The sequence below is a fragment of the Crotalus tigris genome, unplaced genomic scaffold, assembly GCF_016545835.1.
Source record: "Crotalus tigris isolate CLP2741 ecotype Arizona unplaced genomic scaffold, ASM1654583v1 scf7180000018525.42219311030:4301911, whole genome shotgun sequence".
NCBI classification, from domain to species: Eukaryota; Metazoa; Chordata; class Lepidosauria; order Squamata; family Viperidae; genus Crotalus; species Crotalus tigris.
This window is the reverse complement of record NW_024097057.1, coordinates 1-26743: the sequence shown is the minus strand read 5'-3', so window position 1 is coordinate 26743 and position 26743 is coordinate 1. Positions and strand designations below refer to the sequence as shown.

Genomic DNA, 26743 nt, shown 5'->3' with positions numbered 1-26743 from the left:
AATTAAAAAACTAAAAATGAAGCAAAAAGAACACATCCTCTCCAGCAACCAACACAGGGATTCACACCAGGCAACCGATCAAGCAGGAAACAATGCCCTAATCCAGGAAGAACAAGGGAGAAAGCCATAGCCCAGCCAATACTGGCAGGACAATCTTGGTGTATATAAGCAGGGAGCAAACCCCACACTCCCTCCACGGCTAATGTTACGTAGTTGTGTAATAACAATGCAAGCACACAATCAAGCTCAGAGAGCACCAAGGACTCTGTGTAATTGATTATAAAAGCAGTAGAATCACAAAATATGAAAAACCGAATAACCGCCCAACGTTTAAAGAAGTGCCATAAATCCAAAAATCCAGTTGCATTTCCAGACTCTACATAAGATTTTGTTTTTTTAAAAAAGGATTCGGCAGCCTTGCAATGTGTCAGATTTGACACCTTTCAGATGTTCCACATCTGGGAAAGCTCCAAAGACAGAGGGTTTCGCGTACACAATGTTTTGCCCCAGGTGACATCTCCCAAAGGAGAGACAAAAGTGTTCCAGGGCAGGCCCAGGAGTTTTTCCCAACCGCAGTCAAGCTGAGCCTCTTCTCCTGCCCTAGAGAGCCCACTTACCATCTGTTTTCTTGGTCCTCAGCTTCAATGGTAACCGTTAGTAAATGCCGTTGCAATCAAAGGCCCCTGCAAAAAAAAAAAAAAAAATATGGCATGCTATTCATTACAATGATTCAACAAAGGACTTGCGGCATCAGGTAAAGTTACTCTCTAGCTGGCTTGGCTCCCTGTCAGAATCCAATTATATTTCATCTCTAGTTATTGACTATGGAAAACCCCATTTCTGCCCTCTCTGGATTCTGTTATACTATGAAGGGGTAGGGGGATGAGCAAAGGGGTTTTATGGCTCTCACGTCCTTCATTACAACTTCAAAGGGACTGAATGTGGATTCTCACCAAGAGGACTGACCATAACAATATGGCCATCACCTTTCATCTACTCCTCTCTGAAGTCTCCCTTTGGCCAGTAGTAAGGAAAAAGGGGGGGGGGACAATGCAGCGCCTGGAGTCTGGGAAAAGAGAGAAGGATCGTCACCCGGAAGAACTGTGGGGTGGGGGGGCTGCTTGAAAACACTTAAAACATTGAAGGGTGGGAGAGAATTCCTCAGATCCTGTCTAGCACGCCTGCAATCATTTTCTCTTAATAAAGATGCCTGTTGGAAAAGATATTCCAAGAGTTCTGTATTCTTAATCTTCTATTAAGATTAAATATGGAACTGAAAAGTTCCACTTATTTTATGATTAAAAAACAAGTATTATTAATAATATTTTAATTATTTTTTTATTATTATATAATAATTGCTTACAAATTGATTTGTTTATAATATGTTATTAAGGTTTAACGGGAGTTAAGGGTTAAGTATGATTTTAATTGTTGTACAAATTGTTAAACTTGTTTAGCTTATGATTAATATATTTGTTAACTTAATTAGATTATGTTTAATATGTTTGAAATACCCTGTATTTGGCGCCGGGAAGTGGGGTGGGGATGGGGGTAGGGAGTAGGGTAAATAAGTTCATTTTGTAACTTTTAATACAACTTTTTAAATAAAAAAAAAAGAGTTCTGTATTCTTAAGATGTAAAGTGAGGTGGGTCCTTACACTCCCCCTCTCTCCCCCTGACAGTTGGTTTGGGCCCTGCAGAGGTGGCCAGGTGAGGCTCAGCAATACCTTACAAGTGAAGCCCAGAGACTCTTATTTGAGCGGGGCTCCTTGAGCGCAGAAGACATGGAGTTGAGACTCAACCAAGAAAACTGGAATGGCTCAAAAGAAACCCAGCTTCCTTCGGCTTACAAACATTGGCCAGGTCTTCACACGCCCTCAACACGGGACTCTTTGCGTGTCGTCCACAGCACCTGCCCCTGATCCAACAAAAGACCCCTCTCCCAGGACCGGGAGCTGGCCGGGAGCTTCCTCCTGTCTGGCTCCTGCCCCTTTCTCTCGGGCTCGCCCGTCTGTTCCCTGCCCGTGGAGCCCCCTGCAGCACTCACCCCTAGGCTGTGGCCGAAGCCGGTGCTGGGGGCGGGACTCGCCGCACTGATGTAACTGCTGACTCCTGAATCCTGATTGGCTGCTCCATAAAGCTCAGCCATCGGCCCGGGGCTGGTGGTGCCCAGGAAGCCGCCAGTGCGGCTGGGGGTGGAACCTACCGGAGGAAGCAACACTAGCCAGTCGAGATGCTACAATGGCACCCTGCCCCTCCCCACCCACCCCCAGCCTTGCAGAAAAGGTCCCCAGAGACCTCTGGGATGAGGCAATTACCTGTCCCTCGTACCACGGCCGCCGCTGCTGCTGCCGCCATTGGTCCATAAGCAGTGAGAGGTATGGCTGCGAGAGAGAGAGGCAGAGTCAGGGATGGGATGCAGGGAACCCAGAGATGCCCAGCCCATGCCCACTGCAGATACGCATCTGCACAGGCAGCTATGCCATGCCAAGTTCGTGTCCGGGTGGCCACCAGGCCAAGTGTATCCTGCAAAACCAGCTGGCCAGCGTGAGCAGTCCTTGACCAGCCGCTCCCGATTCCCAACGGCCAATGCAGAGCCGCTCTCTGGCTTTCCATGAAGCCATTCGCTTGGAAGCGTGTGTGAGAGACGTGAAAGAGGGCAAAGAAGAGGGACGTGCATGTTCCTGTGTCCCAGGGCCCAGCCGGCTGTTCTGGGGGGCTGTCTGGGTAAATCTTGCCGGTCTGCATTAGTAGGATGCTCTGCTTACGCCGACTATGGAGATTTACTTGACCTAGCCCAGGGGTAGGCAACCTTGGCTCTTTTATGACTGGTGGACATCAACTCCCAGAATTCCTGAGCCAGCATGGCTCAGCTTGGAAACCTCTCCCTTTCCCCTCAGCATGGCTGGGTCAGGAATTCTGGGAGTTGAAGTCCACGAGTCATAAAAGAGCCAAGGATGCCTACCCGTTCAAATGCCTGAATTTTGATCATGTGACCGTGAGGGAAAAATATCTAAATATTTAAACCAGAGGTCTTCAAACTTAGCCCTTTTATGACTGGTGGACTTCAACTCCCAGAATCCCTCAGCCAGCACGGCTCAGCTTGGAAACCTCTCTCTTTCCCCTCAGCATGGCTGGCTCAGGAATTCTGGGAGTTGAAGTCCACGAGTCATAAAGCGGCCTAGGCCAGAGGTAGGCAACCTTGGCTCTTTTATGACTGATGGACTTCAACTCCCAGAATTCCTGAGCCAACATGGGGAAACTATGGCCCCCTCATGACTCGTGGACTCCAACTCCCAGAATTCCCGAGCCAGCCTGGCTCAGCTTGGAAACCTCTCCCTTTCCCCTCAGCATGGCTGGCTCAGGAATTCTGGGAGTTGAAGTCCACCAGTCATAAAAGCGCCAAGGTTGCCTACCCCTGACCTAGCCATTCCTGGACCTCCAGCACCAGCCCTGAAATTGGCTCTAGCAGAACCTCAGGCCCAAAACCACCCAAGGAGTTCCTGCCTACTCTGATCCCTGTCTTCACAAAGCTGTTTTTTTCTTTTCTTTTCCCTTTTTTTGCCTTTCCTTCTTGAAGTGGAAATCAAAACAAGATGTGTGTGTGTGGGGGGGGGGGGAGATGTTCATATTCATCCAGTAAAGTTGGCCCGGGCGTGTTGTGGCTAAATCCTGGCTCACCTAAAGCACCCAGATCACTTTGACAATGCAACATAAACCTGTTACGCGTGCCAAGAACTAAAGGGGATCTTTGGCAACCTGAAACCAGTAGCGGTTCACAGCTTCCAGCTTCGCTAGAGGTTGCCAAGTCCCACCAAGTCTCTGAAACGAAGTTAACATTTTCCCAAAGAAATTCTCAACTGGTCCACCGGCTCTCCGGAGCGTCTTCTGCCCACCCATTCTGGCTTGCAGCATTCACACAAAGAGTTTGTGACGGGACAGGAGCTGGAGAACAAGATTTTAACCCCTCTCCCTGGGAGAGCCCCTAACGGCATCCACAGATTTATACCAGAGCATGACTTTAGCATGATTGAAGAAAGACGGTCCTCTTCCCGCACCCTACTTCCTTGCAGTCCAAAGCTCGGAGGAATGCAAGGGAGGCCTCAAGAGTGAGAAGGTCTGAGAATGGGATGGCGCACGGAAGCGATTGCGCTATTAGCTCAGAAGCAGAAGAGTGCCATTGTGCTTGCGGAAGCACAGTGCAAAACCACCTTTACGAAGCTTTGAAGGAATGGCAATAGGAAGAAGGAACTTTGAAAACAACAGGAAGGAAAGAAGGAAGGAAGGAAGGAAGGAAGGAAGGAAGGAAGGAAGGAAGGAAGGAAGGAAGGAAGGAAGGAAGGAAGGAAAAATTTAAGCCCTAACTCGTCCTTGATCTCAATGGCTGGGCCCTAATTTGTTCGTTGATTAGTCACATGACCTTATCAAATAGTGCTGGCATCCACAGGAAGCAGTAAAATTCTTTCTTTCATCACGAAAATCTGAGAGCGCCATATTCTCCCCGCTCTTCTTTGATCCATTTTGCAGCTGTAGAGAAGCCAAATTTATACAACAGCTGCACTCCACCGGTGTGATGACTGTCTCACTAATGGATTAGGTGACCCCTCTTCCTGCCAATCTCCTAAAACTATTTTGATAACAATTCTTTTCACGACTGGAGCTTGTGGTTTGAAGCAGGCATCAAAGTTTCAGCCCAATCCATTTCATCGGAGCCCTAGCTTGCGAATCGGATGGGTCTGTTTTTATCAGCAAGGTGAAATATGTTATCAAGGATCTGATGTGGACGAGAGTCAGGTTCTCCCACCAGACAACTTAGAAAAGGGAAAAGGGGGGGTCTCAAGCCCTAATTCTGCTTCGCTCAGAAATTGATGGGCAGCCAGTTATTGGTTCTTATTTAGCAACAACAAAAATACGCCCAGCAAGCTGAGCATAGCCGCGGATTCTGAAATCTAGCTTCCGAACGGTTTTCAAAATAGATGCACCAAGGTTTATGGGCTGCTGAGAATGAGAACTGCACGCTGGTCTTTTGTGGGTCTTCCTAACAGCTGCTTGCTTAATTAAGGGTGTTTTAGAATTCCTAAATTTCCTCCAGCAATTGCCTTCAAATGGTTCTCAAATAGCAGCTGATAAGAGTCACTGGCAGAAGATACAAAATCCTGAAAACTCTGGATTCCAGTTGCCAACACTGGGTAAGACAGCTGTTGAATCTCAGCAGAATCCAGCACAGGTGACATAACACTATCCTGACAAGCCCGTCTCTTGGTGCCCCTGGGTCCAATAGGCCAGGGCTTTTCAACCAGTGGTAAGGGTACCACCTGTGGTACATTGGCACCTGGCAGGTGGTACACGACCATCCTAGAAAAGTGGTAGCTGGGGAGGGGAATGAGCTGAACCGGTGGCAGCACCGCACAAGCCTGAGCGAGAGATGGCTGGAGCTGCAGGGCTGTCAGGGCTCAGTGGAAGCACCAGGATCAGCGCCAGGCTCCAGCTGGAGCTCAGCATTGATCCTGGTGCTTCTGCTGAGCCCAGAAGAAGCACCAATCAGCTGGAATGTTGCAGCATCTCCAGGGTCTTGTGATTTACATTCAGATGCTTGGCAACTGATTCATATTTATGATGGACACAGTGTCCCAGGGTCATGTGACGTGACCAAAATCTGCTGCAACCACCCAGCAGACGGGGGGAATAAAAACCAACCCCCCTACCCCACCTCCGCTGCCAATCCTCAACAGAAATGCTCACAACAATGAAAACCTCGGACAGGAGGAAGAGCGCCTCCAGGCGGGCAGGCAGGTGTCTTGCTCGGCTGTGGCTTGGAGGGCACTTTTTTCAGTGCCATTGTAATTTCGAACAGTCACTAAGCGAACTGTTGTAAGTCGAGGACTACCTGTATTTTATTACTTTTTTCCTTTTTCCTTTTTTGGTCATCAAGTTTTTGACACCTTGCTGGGCAACTGGTGGTACTCGGATATTGCCATATCCTAAAAACGGTACAATGGGTGAAAAGGTTGAAAAACCCTAAAATAGGCAATCCTAAAAAATACCCAACAGGGCTTTGGAAGACTGCCAATTTACTTAGTAGACAGACAGACAGATAGACAGATGAAGCAGAAAAGAGGATGCAGTGAATTTACCACTTTGCCTTCCAGTCAGTGGATGACTGACCAGAAGCTTAACCTGGACATGCAACTTCAAACTGGGTCTGTTATCCAGAAAGTGGAGGAAACCCAACTGTGGAGAACATGTTGTCTGAATGCCTTCTGGCTCTTCTTGGTTACAGATTTCAGGTTGAACAGGCCATCAGTTGGGTATAGCTGGGATTCATCCTGTGCTAAAACTGCAGGAATTCACATTTTGTGGAAGTTTTGGCAAGGGATGAGATGAAAGGCACACCACCAGGATCCCCTGCTGAAGCCTGTTGCTCTGGTTTTTGCATGGCCCAATTCTCAGCAAGCCACGTTAAATTGAGGGCCACTTTTGCAGATGAGGAAGAGTCAGTCTCCTAACATAGTTACTTAGCAAAGGTTTCTTGAGACCTTTATTTAACAGGGTTTGGTGTATCTATTCAAGTGATGGAAGTTTGTGGGAGATGTGGCACCAGAAAGAGCCTGGGAAGCTGAGGGCAGAGTCCTCTGGCTCCCAGCAACACAGACTGGAGGGCATCGTGCCAAGCCTGAAGCATCTTGAGAGAGAATAAGAAACTCCTTCATAGTTAGGAGGATGAACTTCTGGTGTTTCCCACCTCAGGGTGTAAGAGAGTCATAGAATCCTAGCGCTGGAAGGGACAGCAGCAGGAGATCTTACACCAGGGGTAGGCAACCTTGGCTCTTTTATGACTCCTGGACTTCAACTCCCAGAATTCCTGAGCCAGCTTAGCTGGCTCAGGAATTCTGGGAGTTGAAGTCCAGGAGTCATAAAAGAGCCAAGGTTGCCTACCCCTGCCCTACATCATTCTGGACAAATGGTTAGCCAGTCTCTTCTTGAAAACCTCCAGTGATGGACCAGCCACAGCTTTTGAGGGCAGGCCGCTCCATTGATCGATTGTTATAGGTTAGATCTCTCTTTAACAAGCTTCCACCTACTACTTCTTGTCTTGCCCTCTGGTACTTTGCAAGATAGGCTGACCCCCTCTTCTCCATGACACCCCTCACATACCGGAAGACAGTATCGTGTCACCCCTAGTCCTTCTCTTTGTTAGTCGGTGGGCTTAGATCAGTGGTTCTCAAACTTTTTAATGCCACGACCCCCAACCGGCCGTAAGTCGAGGACTACTCAACCGGTCGTAAGTCAAGGACTACTCAACTGGTGCAGCACCCTTTGCAGAATGGGACTTTTCGCAGGCTCAGCAGGGCAGAGACAGCCTGGACAATTCCTATTGGCTTTGGAAAGCCAATAGAATTAGACTCTATTCAAGAGAGCCTATTCTATTGGCTTTCAAAAGCCAATAGAATAAAAGGGAGTAGCACAGCTAAGGAAAAGGGGGGAAAAATGGCGGACTGCGTTGTTTGGCGACCCCCGTGAAATGGTCGTTCGGCCCCAAATGGGGTCCCGACCCACAGGTTGAGAACCGCTGGCTTAGATGATTCAGAAAGACGACGTTTTCCTTTCGAGTCCAGCTGTGAAGGAGGAAGTCCACTGCTTCTTGGCTTCTCCCTTCCAGATGTTTGGGATGGATCTCACACAGGCACTTTTTTGAAAAGAACAAACTCCTCCAAAGGGGCGTTTGAAAGGCAGCCTGTGAAAGACGTGCCTGTGGACGAGGGGCATGCAACTCTTTCAAGCGGGGAGCTCTGTGTAACCTCTAAAATATTGTCTGAATGCAAAATGAGCACTTTGAGCACGCTGGAAAAGTTGGGTGGGTTCAGAACGCACCGGGGAGGGGGGGGCAGGGCTATGCCAATATTCGAAGCAGAGAATTTACACCCAAAGCAGGAAACTTTGTGAAGTTTCACGTTCAACATCGTTTCGGGGGGGAAAAACAACATTTTGCACAATCCTCTGAAGGAGAAGCTGGTGCTTCCCAGGTATTTTGAGGCTGCAATTCCCAGAATCCCTCATCATATCTGACTAACAAAGTTGAGTTGTGCCTTTCCATCCAAATGCTAGAAAAGATGCTATCAGCCTCCTGGTTTTTTTTGCCCTCAAAGAGTAATCTGGCTCTCCTCCTACAACAGCCACATCTGGAGAGCCAACATCCTTTCCTGATCCATTTGTTTGTCGTGGCTTCCGGGATACGGCTCTCCTCAGCGGCTCTCACCTGCAGAACCAGGTGCTCGGCCATGCAAGGATGACCCAACAGGCAACACAGTTACTCAACGGCTCAATCAGGAGTTTCAACAGCAGGTAAAGAGCAGAAAACAGCAGATGGTTATGAGATGGAGGGACTCGGGTTTCTCCTTTTATGTAAGGGTATGAGAATGCTTCCCCCCCCCATCAGGGAGCCACTGTGGAGTGGGGAACAAATGTCCCAGCATGCATCTGTTCCTCTCCATCAGCAGCTTCTCGACTCCCCAAACCCTCATCCTGAGGATAAAGCCAGAGAACCTAGCACAAGTCTGCCTGCCTGCCTACCAGCAACTCCTGGCCCCCAAAGCTGCAAGGCAAGGAAAGCACAACCCACCCGCCCTTCTCTTCCAGCTGTTGCACGGAGAAAACCGGTGGGACTGACCTGTAAGCTCAGAGAGAACAGGGGCACTCGGAAGGGGGGTCCGTTCTACCCGGAATTCTAAAAAGGAAAGGCAAGACAACTTAGGATGCTCCATCAGGTCCCCCCCTGAGACAGAGGGAAGGGTGGAGGAGGAAGAGGAAGAGGAAGGGACGCAAAGGCAAGCACAGGAAATGGAAATCCTCAGAGAGACTGCCTGAAGGCACGCCCACCGCCAGCTTCCAAGGGGGGCATTGCTAGAAGGGTCAAGTGCTGTCGTCAGCTTTCACGGTTCTTTGTGAAAACTCTTGGTCTGCTCAGACTGAATTTAAGGCTGGAGAGGACGGGATACGGATGTCACTCAAAGAGGAAGTAATGGGCAAGCCAGGACATTGCTCTCCCCTGCCTTCCGTGCCTCTCTTTGTTCATAAATGCACCCCAAAATGCAAGACGCTGACCTTGAAAAGCATGCACACTTTAGAGAAAATTGTAGGCCGAAGGGTGCACTTTAAGTGCTTCAGCCCTCTGCAGTTTATTTAGAGGATTTGGCTCCTCCTGCAGGATTTCCTCTCATGCCTCTGGCACTTTAAGCTTGGTAAAAAAAATACTCCGTTTTGGGAAGGCAGTCACTCTGGGAAAAGAGGCTTCTCAGCTCGGGGGGGGGGGGAAGCAGCTGCAGAAGCAGAGACTCCAAAAGAGGGGAGTGTCCAATTGTCCGAAGGTGACAATTAAGTAAAGGAAGGCCACCATCCAATTGCTTTGGTAAATCTTGCAGAAAAGTTTAATTAGATCAGTGTTTCTCAATCTTAGCTACTTAATGCTGTGGGTGGACTTCAACTCCCAGAATTCCCCAGTCAGCATGGTCTTAAAAGTCCATTAGCATGCTGGCTGGGGAATTCTGGACGTTGGGAGTGTCTTAAAAGTGGCTGAGGTTGAGAAAGACTGAACTAGATGACCTCTGAGAGCCCCTGGAAGAATTTAACCAGAACCTGACAAAAGAAAAAATACAATTCCTTTCCTATTTCACCTCAGCTTTAGGGGAGGCATTTCATATCCCCCCCCCCCAGAGAAAAGAAGGACAATTTGCAAAGAATGGTTGAGATGTTTGTCCATCAGATTCTACCTTTGGGACAACAAAAGCAGCACAAAATTAGAGAAAGAAAGACATACCGGGAAACTGGTAGGTATACCCAGGTGCAATGCTGGTGTAGCTCCGGCTTGTGTAGGTGGCTGCCTGGAAACCCGGGTATCCTATTGTCGAAGAAAGAAGAAAATCTCAGAAGGCCCCATAAAAACACCGCCCTAGCCCCCCCTCTCCATCTTCATCCAATTTTAATTTGAAGGCACAGAGGATGGAGCGTGTGGTCCTTTCTCTGCAATTGTGCCTGCAGTTCTCTGGTTCTTCCAGAAGAGGGCGGTTCTTCCAGAAGAGGGGGTGCAGTTCTCTGGTTCTTCCAGAAGAGGGCAGTGCTTTCTCCTCTTACCCAACATGCCAATGCCCAGCATGAAGGCGTCCATTCCGTAGGGCATCACGCGGGAGCGTCCCCTGGCGGAGCCGGTGGGCGACATCACTTCCTTTGGCTGAGCTTTTTTACATTCCACCTGGCACCAAACACAACAGGAAGTCAGACTAAGGCAGTGTTTCTCAACCTTGGCCATTTTAAGGCATGTGGACTTCAACTCCCAGAATTCCACAGCCAGCATTGCTGGCTGTGGAATTCTGGGAGTTGAAGTCCACATGCCTTAAAATGGTCAAGGTTGAGAAACACTGGACTAAGGCAATCCTATAAAAGGGGGTGCCAGATTTTATTGCTATTGCAAGGCACCCTCCTGAATGTTGCTCCTGGACAACAATAAATGGGCCCCTTGCAACAAAACACACAACATTCTCCCCTAATTACGTCACATTCCTCTATTAGTAATCATAATTTATTAAATTTATATGCCGCCTCACTCCCAGTGACTGGGCAGTTTATGAGCGGTGAAGAACACTTAAAATTAGGAACAATACAAAACCACAAAAAGGAGACAGGCCGAAAGAGCAGAGCTGGGCAAATCCAGATGGGCACACGGAAAAGAATCATCTGGCCTGGCTGAAGAGCCACATCTTCAGGGCTCGGAAATAATACCAGTGGGGTGGGGCCATCTGGATCTCAGCGGGCACACGATTCCAGAGGGCAGGAGATGCTACAGAGAAGATTCACTTCAAGGGTGTGATCCTAGATGGCACTGCTTAATTGATGGAACCCAGAGTGTGCCAGCCCTGCCAGATTGAACCAGCGAGGTAGATACTATGGCCGTGGCGGCGAACCTATGGCACGCGTGCCAGAGGCAGCACGCGAAGCTGTCTCTGGTGGCACGCGAGCCATTGTTGGGGCGAGCTGCTCCCTCCTCCTCTCCGTGCATGCGCAGCTTTCCGCAGAGCTGCACATGCGCAGCTCTCCGTACATGCGCAGTCTGGGAATAGGCAAGAGGCTATAAAGGGAGCAACTTTCGGTGGAAGCAGGCACAGGAAAGGAGGCAGCAGTCCTATGTGCATCCCCATGCGCGAGCGTGCCCCTGTCCTGCCAGGCAAGCAGACCCGCGGCATCTTCGGCAGAAGAGCGCAGGTGGGCAGCGGAAGGCACGAGGAGCCCCATTCCCAGCATAGCTCCTCCTCTCCCCCTCGGAAGAACTGCGGGGCTCAAGAGTCTCCCCCCATGCCCCCCACCCGCTGAGGAAGATGCCCTCCTGCCCACTGCCCCACCCGCCAGAGCAACATCGAGTTGGCCACGCCCAACATGGCCACGCCCACCCAGTCTACCATTTCCACCATAGCCACCCCCACCCGGCACCCAGTGATACATAAGTGGGTTTTGGGTTGCAGTTTGGGTACTCGGGCTCTAAAAGGTTCGCCACCACTGTACTATGGAGACAGGTAGAAAACATTTTAACTTCGCCTTCCTTCTCTGCCCTTTGCCTCAGAAATGCTGCACAGGATTGGGGGGAAAAATTAAGTTTCAGCTTTGCACTTTCAGACGGATAGACCAATGCCCAGAATTCCCCAAGGAGCACAACTGTTGCTAAGAATTCTGGGTATTGAATTCCACACGTCTGGGGAATACCTGACGGGACAAAGCTGATTTCCGGGCAGCAGAAGAAGAATCCCCTGGTGCGTGTGGTCACTCGACGTCCCTCTGAGTGAGACCCCCCATTCTGTGACGCTAAACTTGGCCAGACTCATCAGTAAGACAGCAAGACCACCACGGAGGGCCCCGGCTCAACTTGCAAAGGCCGCCTGACCCTCAGGCCCGGAGGGAGGAAAGGCCCAGCAGCGTGGGACGCCATCCATCCATCCCATCGACCCAAACCCAATTTTCCTTCCCCTCACCATTTTGTTGTTGATCTCATGGAAGTGAATCTCGCAGACTTTCTCCACGATGTCTTCGCTTTCGAAGGTGACAAACCCAAAGCCTGAAAGAGAGAAGAAGAAGAAGAAAACCCAGCTCAGCCAAGTCAAGAGGCACCATAAGGCCCTCCGGGGCTCCAGCTGAAGGGCTCTTGTCCCTTTCACAAGCTGTCGTGGGCTTAAAATAGCCACCAGGCTGGCCCACTTCAAAACCGGAAAGGCAACAGGAATGTTATCCTATCCCAGTGGTGGCAAACCCATGGCACAGGTGCCAGAGGCGGCACTCTGTGGGCACACGCGCCGTCGCCCCAGTCCGAGGCTTTCAGCTGGGTTTTATAAAACCTTTTCGCTTTAGGCCTCCACTGCCGTGTGCAAAAAAAAAAAAGGTTCAATCAGTCAATTTCAACTTCTCGCGGGAAAAAAAGACCTTGCAAAGTTGGAATTGATTGATTGAACTTCTTAGTCCCACCCAGTCTGCTGTTACCACCGCAGCCATGCCCACCCAATGGGCCACGCCCACCCAATGGGCCACACCCACCCAGCACTCGACGATGCATAAGTGGGTTTTGGGTTGCAGTTTGGGCACTCGGTCTCTAAAAGGTTCGCCATCACTGTCCTATCCACTGTGTTTTTGACCTGGAAGGGTGGCCAACCTGAAGTTGGACTGGCCAGTAGAGGCAAATGCCATTTCTATGAGATGTAAACAAACCATGACTGGAAAAGAGCTGAGGAACATGGTGTCAACGCTGCAAATATTGTATATTCTTGCTTTTGACAATATGTAGAATTGTCTGGTAATTATGGAGTTAATACAGAGCAGAAGGGGGGTTGGGGGTAAAGCCCTGGAAAGAGAGAGGAAGAAAACATTTGACCTTCACACTAATTGGATAATGTGAGATATGACGGTTAATTTAGGGAGGGAACAGGCTGATCATTTAACTGCTCAGAGGAAGAGAACTTAGATCCTAGCATCCCTCCGTTGTGCCTGTGCCGACATTTTGTAACAATAAAAGACTTTCAGGAAAATAAATGCCTGGAAGTTCTTTGGAATGTTTCATTAGCCGGAACCACAACACATGGACATCCGCAGTCCTTCTCTCTCTCTTGCCTACTCTTCCTAGCTCTTCCTACTATCCCTATCATTTCAAAGGCTCCCCCGGCAGAAGAGAGCTATGGAGAGATAACAGAGATGGCAACTGAGAGAGATCGCCCACTTTCCACCCAACTGGGGCATCGCCACCTCCCCATCATGACCAGCCAATGCTTCCTTTCTGCAGCTTCAGGCAATGCTTGACCAGCCAATGCTTCCTTTCTGCAGCTTCAGGCAAGACAGAGCAGGCCTGGTCAGCCTTTCACCGCAAGCCTCAGCTGCCCCCCAGTTACTATGGCTAAGTTTAGTTACTTTTAAAAATCCTGGCTGCAAATCCCAGCAGCAGCTCCGATTTCCCTAAGCCCCGGTGGATGGCAGCCAGGAAGGCAGGAACCAGTGAAAGGATGAGGACCCAGGAAAAAAGAACAGAGCACAGAAGCCTGGAAAGTGGGGCACGGGGTCCCCCAAGAAGAGGGGAAGCCAGAGCTGCATTTCTCTGGTTAAAGCGCAGCGTAATGGGGGAGACTGGGCAGTGGAAAAGGGGTGGCAGAATCTGGCCTGTAATACAAACCCGCTCTGTTCCAGTTACCTATTTATTTGCTCAATCTACACAATACATTACATTATATAAAGCCAATAATAGCTGATGAATGAGCACGGGGCAGGCATAAAAGCAAAGAGAACATCTGCAGGCAGAAACGCTATAAAAAGAAAGATCTACATCTTTGCTCGGGCAGCAAAATTTGGGGGAAAAGGGGCTCGTGGTGCACGAGAGCCAGTCCAGGTGAGGAAAAGTCGGTGGCGTCTTTGATGAAGGCAGGTCTGTTCTGCTTCTGATCTTCCAAGCATCAGGAGGGTGCAGAAGCTTCATACATCCCATCAGTGCCACTTAAGGCTCGAGAAATGGGCAAGTGAGCAGGAGCCTGGCACAGGAGTTCAACTGAGGAGAAGGAAGGGGCAGAAAAAAGGAGACTGACTGCTGACTGACAACTCCTGCTGATTCTTCCCTAAGAGCTGCTGACTGATGGGAGCATTGCTTGCTACTGACCCAGTTGAGGCAGCTTCAGTGGACATATAAGGAAGCAACTGCCCAGAGCACCAGGTCGCAGAGCGAATGAAAAAGGAGGGCCGGGAAAAGTGCAACAAGGGAAATATTTTTTTTTTCCCCTTGTCGCTTGTTGTTGAAAGAAGATTGTGGACAGCGAGATCCGTTCATGTGACCTGCAGGGAATGCGGTGGGTTTACTTTCCTGTCTGAAGGCCGCATGAAGTGTACATGCTGCAAGGCTGATTGCTCACCTGGAAGAGAAGGGGAAGGGGCTAGAGGCAAAAGTAAACTACCCACTCCATGAAGAATTTTTGGACTGGACACAGGAAGCCCCAGTGGAGGCAAAATGGCACCAAGAAACAAACCCATAGAGAAGGAGGTGTATTCTTTGGAGCTGCAGAAAATCCCAGGGCCGGTCAAAGAGGATGTCTCTAAAGCCTTGGACAAAGAACAGCTGACATAAGATTTTGGTCTGAGTAAGAGGCCTCCAGAAGTTGTACAAAGGGAAGAGTTCCTGCTTCTGCCCTGAAATGAGGGAAGCAGAGCTGCTGATAGTCATCAGAGACTCTCTGTTGCAAAAGACTGAAGCTGCAGCCTGTTGGTGTGCGTTGCCTTCGTTGGGTCACACACTCAGGATGAGGTGGACTCACAAAAGTTTTTAAGCCCACTGACAAATATCCTTTCCTTCCCACCGTGTGAGAACAATGACACAACCAGAGAAGAGCAACTAAAATCAAAGAGCAACTAAGATGATCCAAGCCTGGAGACTAAAACATACGAAGGACGGCTGCAAGACTTGGGTTTGGTTGTTCTAAAGAAAATAAGAAACAGGGGAGACATGATAGCACCGCTCCAGTATTTGAGGGGCTGCCACAAAGAAGAGGGGGTCAAATTCTTCTCCAAAGCACCAGAGGGAAGGACGAGAAACAAGGGTTGGAAACTGATCAAAGAGAGAAGCAACCTGGAATTAAGGAGAAACTTCTTGACAGTGAGGACAGTTAACCAGTGGATCAGCTGGCCTTCAGAAATTGTGGTGCCCCATCACTGGAGATCTTTAAGAAGAGGCTAGACAGTCACTTGTCTGAGGTGGTATAGGTTCTCCTGCTTGAGCACGGGGCTGGACTAGAAGACCTCCAAGGTCCCTTTCAGATTGTTCTGTTCTATTCTATTCTATTCTATTCTATTCTATTCTATTCTATTCTATTCTATTCTATTCTATTCTTCTATTCCTATTTCTGTTCTGTTCTGTTCTGTTCTATTTTATTCTGTTGTTCTATTCTATTCTATTCTATTCTATTCTATTCTATTCTATTCTATTCTATTCTATTCTATTCTATTCTTCCATTCCTATTCCTATTCCATTCCAGTCTATTCTCATGAAAATACTTCAAGGGACTATGGAATTCCTGTGCAAAATGGTCCAGGAAGACGTTGGGGGTGATTTCTTTATTCTTTCTTTCAAAGGATGCGGATCAGGAAGAAGAGAGGAAAGAAGGGAAAAACTGGCTAAGCAGATGGTCCCATCTGTGAACAGCTTGGACTCTTCCTCCATAATAGCACTCACTTCTGAGATCAGGTGGGACTCTTGACAAGAGGTGGAAGAAAATCATGGAAAGTCACCTTGCAAACCTGGACCAGAAGAAGAAGGCATTGTGGGAAAGATGGCGGCCTTTGGCGGTCTTAGAACCAAAAGAGAAGGTCCAAAATTGCTCAGACAGGCCAGGCTCTGAGAGTGGGTCAGAACTAAAAGAATGAAATTCAACAGGAAGAAATGTACATCTGGGTAGCAAATAGGTTCGCCACAAGGACAGGATGGAGACAATTTGGTCTGGCAGTTCGGACCTGGGATAAGGATCTGGGCATTCTTGTAATCACAGCTTGACCGTGACTCAGCAGTCGGATACGGCTGCTGAAAGGGCAAGTGCTATCTTGAGAGGCATTGACAGAAGTAGAGAGCCCAGATCCAGGGAAATAACGCTCCCTCTGTTCTATCCTGATCAGACCAGTCTCTGATTTGGTTCTGAGAGCAAACAGGACAATTTGGATCAAGGCCAGAGGAGGCCAGCCAAGATGGTGGAGGAAATCAAGTCCTCTGAGGAACCGTTAACGCATCTGGGTATAACAGTCTGCAAAAAAAGACAACCGAGAGGACATATACAGCAGACATAACTATCTGAAAGATTGTCAGCCTTCCCCAACTTGAGTTTTTCTCTGCTGTCCCTGAGGGCAGGACCAGAACGGATAGGTTGAAGCTACTGGGAAGGATTTCAAAGATTTTCCCAAGTTGTCAACAGTGGAATAGGCTGCAGGTCCCTCTTCCCTGGGGGTCTTGGATAGATATCTGCCCCAAACCACTTCAATAGATCCTGCAGGTGGTCAGACTAACGTTTCCTCTTTCCATTATGTATTCAAGATGGACTGTGATGAATATTTATACGTTATTTATATGTAAGGGTGTGGGTTTATACATGTTGTACATAGCATGTTTGAATATGCATGTGTACACTTTGAGAGCAAGCAACTAAATTTCATTTTTAATGTGTGCCAATGTGCCCACAGTAAAAAAAAATGGCAATAAAGGTTATCTATCTATCTATCTATCTATCTATCTATCTATCTATCTATCTATCTATCTATCTATCTATCTATCACTATCAATCTATCATCTATCTGTCTATCTATCCACTATCTATCTATCTATCTATCTATCTATCTATCTATCTATCTATCTATCTATCTATCTATCTATCTTTCACTATCTATCAATCTATCATCTATCTATCTATCTATCTATCTATCTATCATCTATCAATCCATCCATCCCTCCATCTCTACTCTACTCTACTCTTTTCTATCTATCTATCTATCATCTATCTATCTATCTATCTATCATCTATCAATCCATCCATCCCTCCATATCTACTCTACTCTACTCTACTCTACTCTACCCTACTCTTATCTATCTATCTATCTATCTATCTATCTATCTATCTATCTATCTATCTATCTATCTATCTAGTCTTCTTAGACTCTCTTTCATGGAGCCCCACTTATCCCAGGCTTGCATCACCTGAGGGAGGCCCCCCACAGTGGGTGAAAGCGCTTGATTAGGGATGGGAGGTGCTGGAAGGGGCCACACCGCAGGGCAGCCCCCCCCCCAGATCCAAGCACTCAGTCTCTCTCACCTCGGTGCCGATTAGTTGTCTTGTCAAACATCAGCATGGCATCGTCCACCTGCAAGAAACAAAATACTCCAGATGGGCGGGGTGAAATGGGTGGCTGTTGGGGGCAGAAGAGTAAAATAAAAATAAAATAATTGGCAGGAATAACTTCAATGTTAGGCTAAAATAATCTATTAGATAACATATTTGGGGCATTAGTAGAAAATAGACAGCGATCAGCTATTTAATTACCTATTATAGTTTTAAGCACAAGAGGAAGAAGCGGAGACTGGAAAAGCTTTCCCGGCAATGCCAACAGGTCTTGAACATCTGGAGATGTTCCTAGAAAACCAGAGTGGTAAGCTCCTCAACCCCCCATCTGCACAGATCCAGGAACCCCACCGGTCATCCGTATCGCTTAAATCCAGAACTGGCAGAAAGCGCTGGGTTTCCGTCTGTCCCTTGACAAGGAAAGCGTCAGAGCTACCAACCATTTCAGCCTCGGAGGACTGTGTGCAATCCATCACGAATGCAAACTTTCCTCCTGATGACTTACTCATCTCTAAACCTTTGAGGAAAGGAGATTTTACTCATTATTCTGGGCAGGTGTGAAAAATCCAGCCACAGCAGCAAAGGTGATAAAAGATGGCCTGCCGTGGGCAGGCAGGACGCAGCTGGTGGTAAGATATACTTGATAATTGCAAGATTGCTAGTAGGTTGAAGAGAGAACAAATTCTCCGGTGTGAGATCACACAGCCTTGGGAATCAGGGATTCCAAATGTAATAAAATGTTGGCTAGTGCAGCATCAGCTCCTTAGAAGTTTCCCCCTCATTGGTTTAAAGCAGGGGTAGGCAACCTTGGCTCTTTTATCACTCGTGGACTTCAACTCCCAGAATTCCTGAGCCAGCCATGCTGAGGGGAAAGGGAGAGGTTTCCAAGCTGAGCCATGCTGGCTGTGGAATTCTGGGAGTTGAAGTCCACGAGTCATGAAGGGGCCGTAGTTCCCCCATGCTGGCTGAGGAATTCTGGGAGTTGAAGTCCACGAGTCATAAAAGAGCCAAGGTTGCCTACCCCTGCTTTAAAGGGACCTAAAGCCATGTCATCAGCCCAGAAAAGTTTGCCTATTGGTTGGGGAAATGGCAGGACAGTCCCCAGGATACAAATGTTGATCGATTCAGCCTTCCCTCACCGAAGCCCATCCCAGTGTTTGGGACTGCAACTCCCATCGTGCTCATCCAACATGGACAACAGTCAAGGCTGCGGGAGGCTGCAACAGAGGGGCACAAGACAGCTCCTATTCCCAGGACAGGTGAACTGGGATAACCCTGCCCACGGTTATCTGCCAGTCAGAAGCTAAAAAAAATTAGGCACGCTATATCGATCTTCATACTTTACACAGCCCAGACTCGGCTGTTCTTCATGCCAGATGGCATTACCTGTGATTGCATAAAGCAGTTAAAACTGGTAACCGGACCATAATTTACTCAATGAGCCCAATTTTTCTGAATTTGCACAATACACGCAGCAGTTAGAGTGCAGTACTGCAGGCCACTTTAGCTGACTGTGTTCAGCAGGTCAGCGGTTCAAATCTCACCGGCTCAAGGTTGACTCAGCCTTCCATCCTTCTGGGGTAGGTAAAATGAGAACCCAGATTATTGGGGGCAATGTAAATATATATATATATATATACATTGCTTACTGGTGTACACCGCTTAGAGAGTGCTTGCACTTAAAGCGGTATATAAGTCTCATAAATAAACTGTACAAGCCATGAACACTACCAAAGGTACAAAATGGCCGCCGGGTCGCCTGGGAGTCATCTGGAGATGGCAATGGCGGCTTCCTTGCAGGATAGGGGTCTCCCGACTCTCCTCAGGCTACAGCCAAAGGGGCAGCTCTGCAAGACTAGCCCAGGCTGGTACCCACCTATGTCAGAATCTGCAACTGGAGAAAGGCTGTGCTGAAGGGCTGGTGGTGGGATGCTTTCCCACAGCCTTGAATCTGAGCTGCTGACCTTATTTCAAAACGATGCGGCACCATCGCACCTTCTTAGCAATGAACTCCACGGGGGGGCACGCAACCGATCAATTCCAAGTCTTGTTCAATTCCACTATTAGTCACAGAGCTCATGAGCTGATTTTGGGCTTAGCTCAACCACCTCGCAGGGCTGCTGAGAGACCATCAATCTTGCCCACTTGAGGAGACCCCAAAGGTAAGAGACATCTGACTTATCTGTATAGTTTTCTTGGCAACAAGGTGCATTGGCTACTGTTTTCTTCCAGAACATTTTTTTTTGACTTGATTCTATAGCCCTGGTGTTTCCTGGTGGCCTCCCATCCAAACCCTAACCAGGTCTATTTCTCCTTAGCTCTTTGGAAGCCAGCCAAGCTGAGATAGGTGCAGTCACCGAGGAAGCCACTGCAACAAACAAACCAAATATTTGGGCATAGTTTCAGAATTCCCCACAACTAGGTTAATGGAACCTCAGAGCACCAGTTGGGAAGTGAGAGACAACGTAGGTGTTGTAGCAAGTGAGAAAACTCCTTTTTTTTTTTTGTTCCCCCCATCCCACCCCTTAATCTTGGACTTAAGTAGGTCATATTCCTATTTCTGTAAACACACAATCCACTTAACGTGGGTAGCGAATTAACCCAGTTTTAGTTTGGCACAATATATTGAATCACAAACTAACCAAATGGGTTGAATTTGAACAATATGCAGCGGGGGGGGGGGGAGAACAAACAAGAGCTACCAGTAACCAAATTGAGCTCATCTGTATAAATGAGATAAGCAGGATATGAGAACCTTGACAAAAAAAGCGGGAGGGAGAATTTAAAATCTGGAGCCAGGGAGCTACTGTGACCATGAAAAGGCTGCTAATTCTGGCCAGGGTCCTGCAAAGGGTCCACTGGACCAACCCCACAGCTGACTGGCCACCCAGCCTTCCACGAAAGGCATCCCAAAAAGTCAAGACCTGGGTCTTACGTGGCAGCCGACAAGTCAGGAGCGTGAACTCCTTAATCTGCCCCTGCCTGACTCTCATACAGAATAGCCGAACGGCTCTCCTGAATGACGCAGTCCGGCCGGCTGGGGTGAGGGGAGGTGGAAGGCAGACAATGGAGCTTCTGTTCGGATCAGGCCTGCAGTCAAGAGCCAGGCCCAGCAAAATCAGGGTTGGAAGCTTCTGAGCCTCCTGCACGCCGGACACCGGAACACGGGCAAAGAGGAAAGAAGATTATCCAGTTTACCAGCAGGCACACCAGCGGGAAAATCTCTGCTGGCTGGAGGGAAATTTTTAATAGCTCAGGGCATCTCATGCCAGGCCTTGTGTGTGGCAGGGACTGGTGCTCCTTGGACCCCAAACAACTGTTGCAAACCCAGGAATGCTATGCAAAGGGTGCCCTCGGGCTGAACATTTCGGCTTCAGCTTTCCCACAACAATTCCTAATTTGTGGTCTCAGCAAGGCTGCCAGAGTCCAGATTTTGAAATTCAGGCCCACCACCAACCTCTGAGCCCCCCCCCCCTTTTTTTTAAAGGGCTTTAAGTCAGTGTTGACTCCTGGTCACAAGTGAGGCTTTCCGTGCAAAAGTTTTTGGAAACTGTTTGCCATTTCCTTGCAAAACTAGAACTTCAGGTTTCCCATTTTCTAGCCTGGTGCCTTAACCCGTACCCCAAACTGGCCGTCTCCTCTGGGCTGTGGTGCCTCCGGAAACACTTCGCAGCCCGAGAGCCAAGGGCAGGCCAGGAGGTCTTGAAGAAGACAGTGGGGTGCAATGAATGCAATGGCTCCCAAATCCAAAGCGGAAAAGAGAAGACTCCAGCAAAGCTCTGGCCGGCGTGGAGTGACAAGAGAAAAGAGGGCCACAGTCCGGCCACGAGGACGGGCCCTGCACCACCGAGACCAGGCAAACGGCGTTTCAGGAAGGGCGGCAGGGAAGAGGCGGAGGGCAGCCCAGCCAACGGAGTCCCCAGGCCTGCCCTGAGGACAGCCGAGGCTGTCCTAGCCGGCTCATGTGTCCATGGAAACTCAGGGCGGGAGGAAGGATTAGTGGCCCGGCTCTGCCGAGCTCAGGCGTCCGAGCACTAAGCATGAGTGGCAGCCCCTGGTGGGGGCTATTGTGGCAGCTGCTCAGTGGGCGCCCCGCTGGCCCGGCCCCTCTCGGCGCCCTGCAGCTCCCCGCTCGCTCATCGTCCTCCCGAGCCTTTCTTCTCCAGGGGCGGCGCTGGCTGGCCGGCCCGAGAGAGGCCTAGACAAAAGAGTCTGTCGGGGATGGCTTCTCCAGGGGCCGGTTGCTGTGGCAACCCTGCCCTCCAATCCCAGCTGCTGGATCCGATTAGCGCCAGCTCGGATGCCCTCTTCGCAAAGCGGTGCTGACGGGGCACAAAGGCGGGGGGGGGAGCTGGGGGAGCCGGGACAGAGGCGCTTTCCCCTCACCAGAGGGCCCGGCGGAAGACCACCGTGCCCCCCCCCAACCCGCTGCAGCAGTCGGGACTTTCTGGGCCAGAGGTTCAAAGGCTTCTGGGCCTTTGTACCCCCCTCCCAAGTACCCTGCACCACTCCATTCCTTCAAGAGGGCTGCTTGGGGGGGCCCAACCTGGCCCTGAAGGTCAGATCCTCTGCAGTGGGGGGTGTTTAGTGGCCCCTTCAGAACCAGCCAGACGGGACAGTGGTCCAGCCGGATCAGTAAGGATGGCTCAACTGCCCCAGACCGGCTCGTCCCTTTCCAAATTTTGAAATGGGGATCGGTGTCTAAGGACAGACGCCATGCAACTGATCTGTCAGCCTTTGTTTATGCTACAGAAATGGAAGAAAAACACCAGTCAGATCTTACAGACCTACTGTTAGATATTACTCATAAGTGGAGATAACTTCCATACATTACCAGACTCAGGGATGTCTGCAAGGTGTGGTCAAAAATGTTAAGACAGCTTTGGAGAGTGCAATCAAATTTCTGCCTGTTTTTATAACGGTTGCGCTCTCCTGGGTGTATCTTGACTTTTTTGACCTAGGAGGCAGACTCCCTGAACTGACCCTATATATTCTTATAATACTTAATCCTACCTTATGTAGGTCAGAGCACAGATACCAATTTTACATCTCTGTTATTTAATCTTAAACTACAAGTCTACCCATTGTTTACAAGGGCTAAGCCCCATTCCATATAGAGGGGCTTCCACACAAATGCTCCCCAATTCCAAAAAAGAACTTTTGCACAAATAGAAGCCTAACCTAGATACACAACCCAATGAGAGATCAATCTATACCCAACAGTAATCTCTTGGAATTCAAAAACCTACTATCACTTTCAGACCACCAGCCAGCCCCGTGGGCGACCACAGCCTGGTTCGATCAATGATTGTAGTACAGCTAAGAGGGCTTGCCATAAACCAATGAAGCAGCAAGAACCTGAAGGCAGGACAAGAAGCAACGGATGGAAACTAATCAAGGAGAAAACCAACCTAGAAGCAAGCAGAAATTTCCTGACAGTTAGGAACAATTAATCAGTGGAACAGCTTGCCTCCAGAAGTTGTGGATGCGCCAACACTGGAAGTTTTTAGACTGGACAGACATTTGTCCAAAATGGTATAGGGATTTGTGTCTGAGCAGGGGGTTGGACTATATGACCTCCAGGGTCCCTTCCAACTTTACTTTTCTGTAATGAGATGTCTGTAAGAAGAACCATTTTGCCCCTGAAGATAATCCAGTTATTCTGCTCTCATCTCCAATGGCTCTTCCAGAAATCCAGCACCATATGCACCCTGCCTCTCTGCTGTTTTTTATTTTCCACTGCTACGTAAAGGTGTGGGTACAAGCCAAGCCTGCATTCAGTGGCTCTTTTAAAATTCATTAGATAGTCAACCGACCCATCACTGGCGCTCCCACTTGATAAGAGGCAGGGCTTTGTCCAGCTTGGGCTGGTATGCCAATGATGCTAGGCCAGTGGTTCTCAACCTTTTTAATGCCGCGACCCCCAACCGGTCGTAAGTCGAGGACTACTCAACTGGTGCAGCACCATTTGCAGAATGGGACTTTTGGCGGGCTCAGCAGGGCAGAGACAGCCTGGACAATTCCTATGGGCTTTGGAAAGCCAATAGAATTAGACTCTATTCAAGAGAGTCTATTCTATTGGCTTTCAAAAGCCAATAGAATAAAAGGGAGTAGCACAGCTAAGGAAAAGGGGGAAAAAAATGGCGGACTGCATTGTTTGGCGACCCCCGTGAAATGGTCATTCGACCCCAAATGGGGTCCTGACCCACAGGTTGAGAACCACTATGCTAGGCCAAAATCACCACCAGCCTGGGGCAGTCTTGGAGATGACCCAGAAGCTGCAAATGATCCGGAATGTGGTGGTAGATTACTGGTGGGCCAGTGGCACTGAGAACCAAGCAACCCCCCATTCTCTACCTGGCTGAGCTCACATCATCTTTTAACCATGCTGGGGAGGGTCTCAGGTGCAGTGGTGGGATTCAAATATGTGAACAACCAGTTCTCTGTGCAGATGCCACTTCCGGAAGTCCGTTCTGGGCCTGGGCCACACAAAATTAGCTACCGGTTCTGCCGAACTGGGGAGAACTGGCGGAATCCCATCACTGCCCGGGTGGCTCCCTCCGTGGAGGCCGAGTCCTCTCAAGATGCCACCCTGAGCACACATATGGGCTGAGCCAGCGATGCCCAGCCAGGACGCAGCTGATCTCCTCAGATAACAGCCAGCCTGTCCAGAAAAGGCACCCTCTGGGGAGGCCTGAACCGCCAGCCCGCCCGGTTATGAGATGACGTAACCATCCCACGGAGGAGGGGGAGCGGGAGCCCCCCCCCACGTCTCCTCTTTCCCAAATGACCCACCTCTTGGCGTCCTGCTGGAACCGGCGCTGAGCAGGAGATGCCCTTGAGCGTGTGGGTTGGGCAGATCCAGGGTTTACATACAGGAGGTATAAATAGCATCTCCCCTTGGCGCATTTCCGTTCTGCCTTCAGACGGAGGCAGACTCCGAAAGAAGCCTCATGGGGGGGGGTTATTTTTAAAATGCGCAGAAGGAACAGGGCTGCCTCCCCTGGCAGCTCACGGAGGGAGTCTGGGTTGGGGGGCCAAGAGATCTGGGTCACATCTAGGGGGTTCGGGGCTGCAGAGATACGCAGAAGTTGCCTTCTAGTGGCTGCCTGTAGTTTTGCAGATCAGGCTGTGCCAGAGAGGGGTTCCTAGGAGCTGCCCCCCCCTCCTCTCCCCACGGATCAGCCGTCCAAGAGACACGCAGCATCATCCCCAAAAGAGGTATCTCCAGACCAGGGTCCTGCATAGTTAACTGCAGATTGATTTCCATCAGCCTTTACTTCACCTGATGCCCCCCATATAGAACCCCAAGCTTAGAAGGAGCCTTAATGCCACTCCCAGGCTGGGGAGACTAGTGGGCATCTTCAAGGCATGAGCCAACCAGAAGCCCAGAGCAGGCCTGGACGTCCCACCTGAAAAACGAGAAGACTTCATCCAGAAAGCAGGAGCTGCTTGCAAGAGAAGGGGAAATGGTCAACACGGATCTTCTCCTGAGCAACAGGGTGCCCCCTCCAGCTCTATTCTATTCTCTTCTCTGTTTTCAGTTTGAAAGGAGGGGCATTTCTTGATGGGTCAAGCAATGGGGCCCAGTGGGCTCCCTGTGCTGGACGCTTTCAAACAAGGGCGGAAGGCCACCTGTGTTCTTGAACTGAGCGGGGTGGACTAGATGACCTCCTTTCCAGCTCTTCTGAACTGTAACCCCATCAGCCACTGACAGGTATACAAATTCAAAACGCCACCTCCCGTCAGCCAAGACTCGGAGTAGCCCTCACTGACAGCAGGCGATGCAAAGTTTCTGCGGTTGCACAACTGCAGACTGGATCACATAACCCATAATATCTCTGCAAAATAGGTCCCCGTATACAGAACGCCAGCCTTCTCTCTGACTTGTGTGTGTGTGTGTGTGTGTGTGTGTGTGTGTGTGTTTAGATGGCAGACCTTGGCTGATCTCGAAAAACTGGATCGGCTGACTTTGAAAGGAGACCACCAGGAAATTTGAGAACTGAAGTTACATGGCAAAGTTTTTTTTTTGTTTTAAAAGAATCCCAGAAGAACTGGCAATTGCAAAATGCTTTGTCACGGCTGCCAAGAAAACTCCATGGCTATGTTCACGCTGTCAGTCAGAGTCGAATTCGCCTCCAAGGAGATTTCACAATGGCAGCTTTTTTAAAAATCCCTAAAGCGGAAGGTACGGGAGGGGAATGTCCTGCTGCCCCGTAGAAAGGAACAGAAAGTCCGCTCATTTGGCCAGGAGTCCCCCTCCGTGCTTAATGAGTCTTTTTTGGGGGGGGGGAGACCCTTTCTTCCAGGAGGAGGGAGGCCAGCAACAAAGGCCCTTTATAGGTCTGACCTTCAGCACAGGCCAGGCTCTCCTCGCTGGACCAGCTGCCAAGGCGAGGCTGAAGTGGAGGGCCACCTGCTCACCGGCTATCCAGCACTCAGCCGGCTCCAGGTCCTGCCACTGGACAGCCTCCAGGGCCCGAGTTGGACAGGCAACAACGGGGATCCCCTCCTCAGCTGACCAAACAGGGGGGCAGCTACCCCCGAATACTGGCTGGAGTCAGCAGCCGAGCCCCCCAGGCGGTCAGGCGGGACGGCGAGGCGGGGCACGTTCAGAGGGCTGCAGGCGTGGGAGAGGGGAAGGATCTGCTCCCAGGCTCGCTGTACTACTGCTAGACCAGTGGCTCTCAAGCTTTTTAATGCCGCGACCCCCCCCAACCGGTCGTAAGTCGAGGACTACTCAACCGGTCGTAAGTCGAGGACTACTCAACTGGTGCAGCACCGTTTGCCGAATGGGACTTTTGGCGGGCTCAGCAGGGCAGAGACAGCCTGGACAATTCCTATTGGCTTTTGAAAGCCAATAGAATTAGACTCCATTCAAGAGAGTCTATTCTATTGGCTTTCAAAAGCCAATAGAATAAAAGGGAGCAGCACAGCTAAGGAAAAGGGGGGGAAAAATGGCGGACTGCGTTGTTTGGCGACCCCGTGAAATGGTCGTTCGACCCCAAATGGGATCCCGACCCACAGGTTGAGAAACACTGTGCTAGACCTTGACCGACAACCCCAATTGGGATCAGAACATCCGTTGCTAAGCAAGGCGGTTATTAAGTGGACCTGCCTGATTTTATGACCCTTTTTTTATTGAGTGAACCACTGCAGCTGTTAAGCGAATCAGGTGGTCGTTAAGCAAATCCTGCTTCCCCCACTACTGACTGCTTGTTGGAAGCCGGATGGAAAAGTGCAAATGGTGATCAGGCCACGCTGGCAGAGTAGCAGGAATGCCGGGGGGGGGGGGGGCAGATACCTAAAGATGGTCTGAAGATTTGTGGCTTCCTAACATCTTGCGCATCACTCAGGACTAG

At 49.6% G+C, this 26743-nt stretch overlaps 1 protein-coding gene across 4 annotated transcripts in view; it reads right to left on the bottom strand.

Moving 5' to 3' along the window:
- LOC120312568 (RNA-binding protein Musashi homolog 1-like) overlaps window positions 1-26101 on the bottom strand; it is a 31014-nt gene extending 4913 nt beyond the window's left edge. The window contains exons 1-9 of one of the 4 annotated variants that reach the window (XM_039353445.1): window positions 24177-26099; window positions 17355-17403; window positions 12015-12097; window positions 10129-10246; window positions 9815-9895; window positions 8669-8725; window positions 2319-2384; window positions 2048-2220; window positions 618-683 (exon numbers count right to left, since the gene is read on the bottom strand). In XM_039353445.1, the coding sequence (XP_039209379.1) occupies window positions 642-683; window positions 2048-2220; window positions 2319-2384; window positions 8669-8725; window positions 9815-9895; window positions 10129-10246; window positions 12015-12097; window positions 17355-17403; window positions 24177-24290 (783 nt within the window). In that variant the 5' untranslated portion in view covers window positions 24291-26099 and the 3' untranslated portion in view covers window positions 618-641. Of the gene's footprint in view, window positions 1-617; window positions 684-2047; window positions 2221-2318; window positions 2385-8668; window positions 8726-9814; window positions 9896-10128; window positions 10247-12014; window positions 12098-17354; window positions 17404-24176 lie in introns of all 4 variants that reach the window. The other 3 variants (XM_039353446.1, XM_039353448.1, XM_039353449.1) reach the window with 3 other exon arrangements.
- Between the last annotated feature and the right edge of the window lie 642 nt (window positions 26102-26743).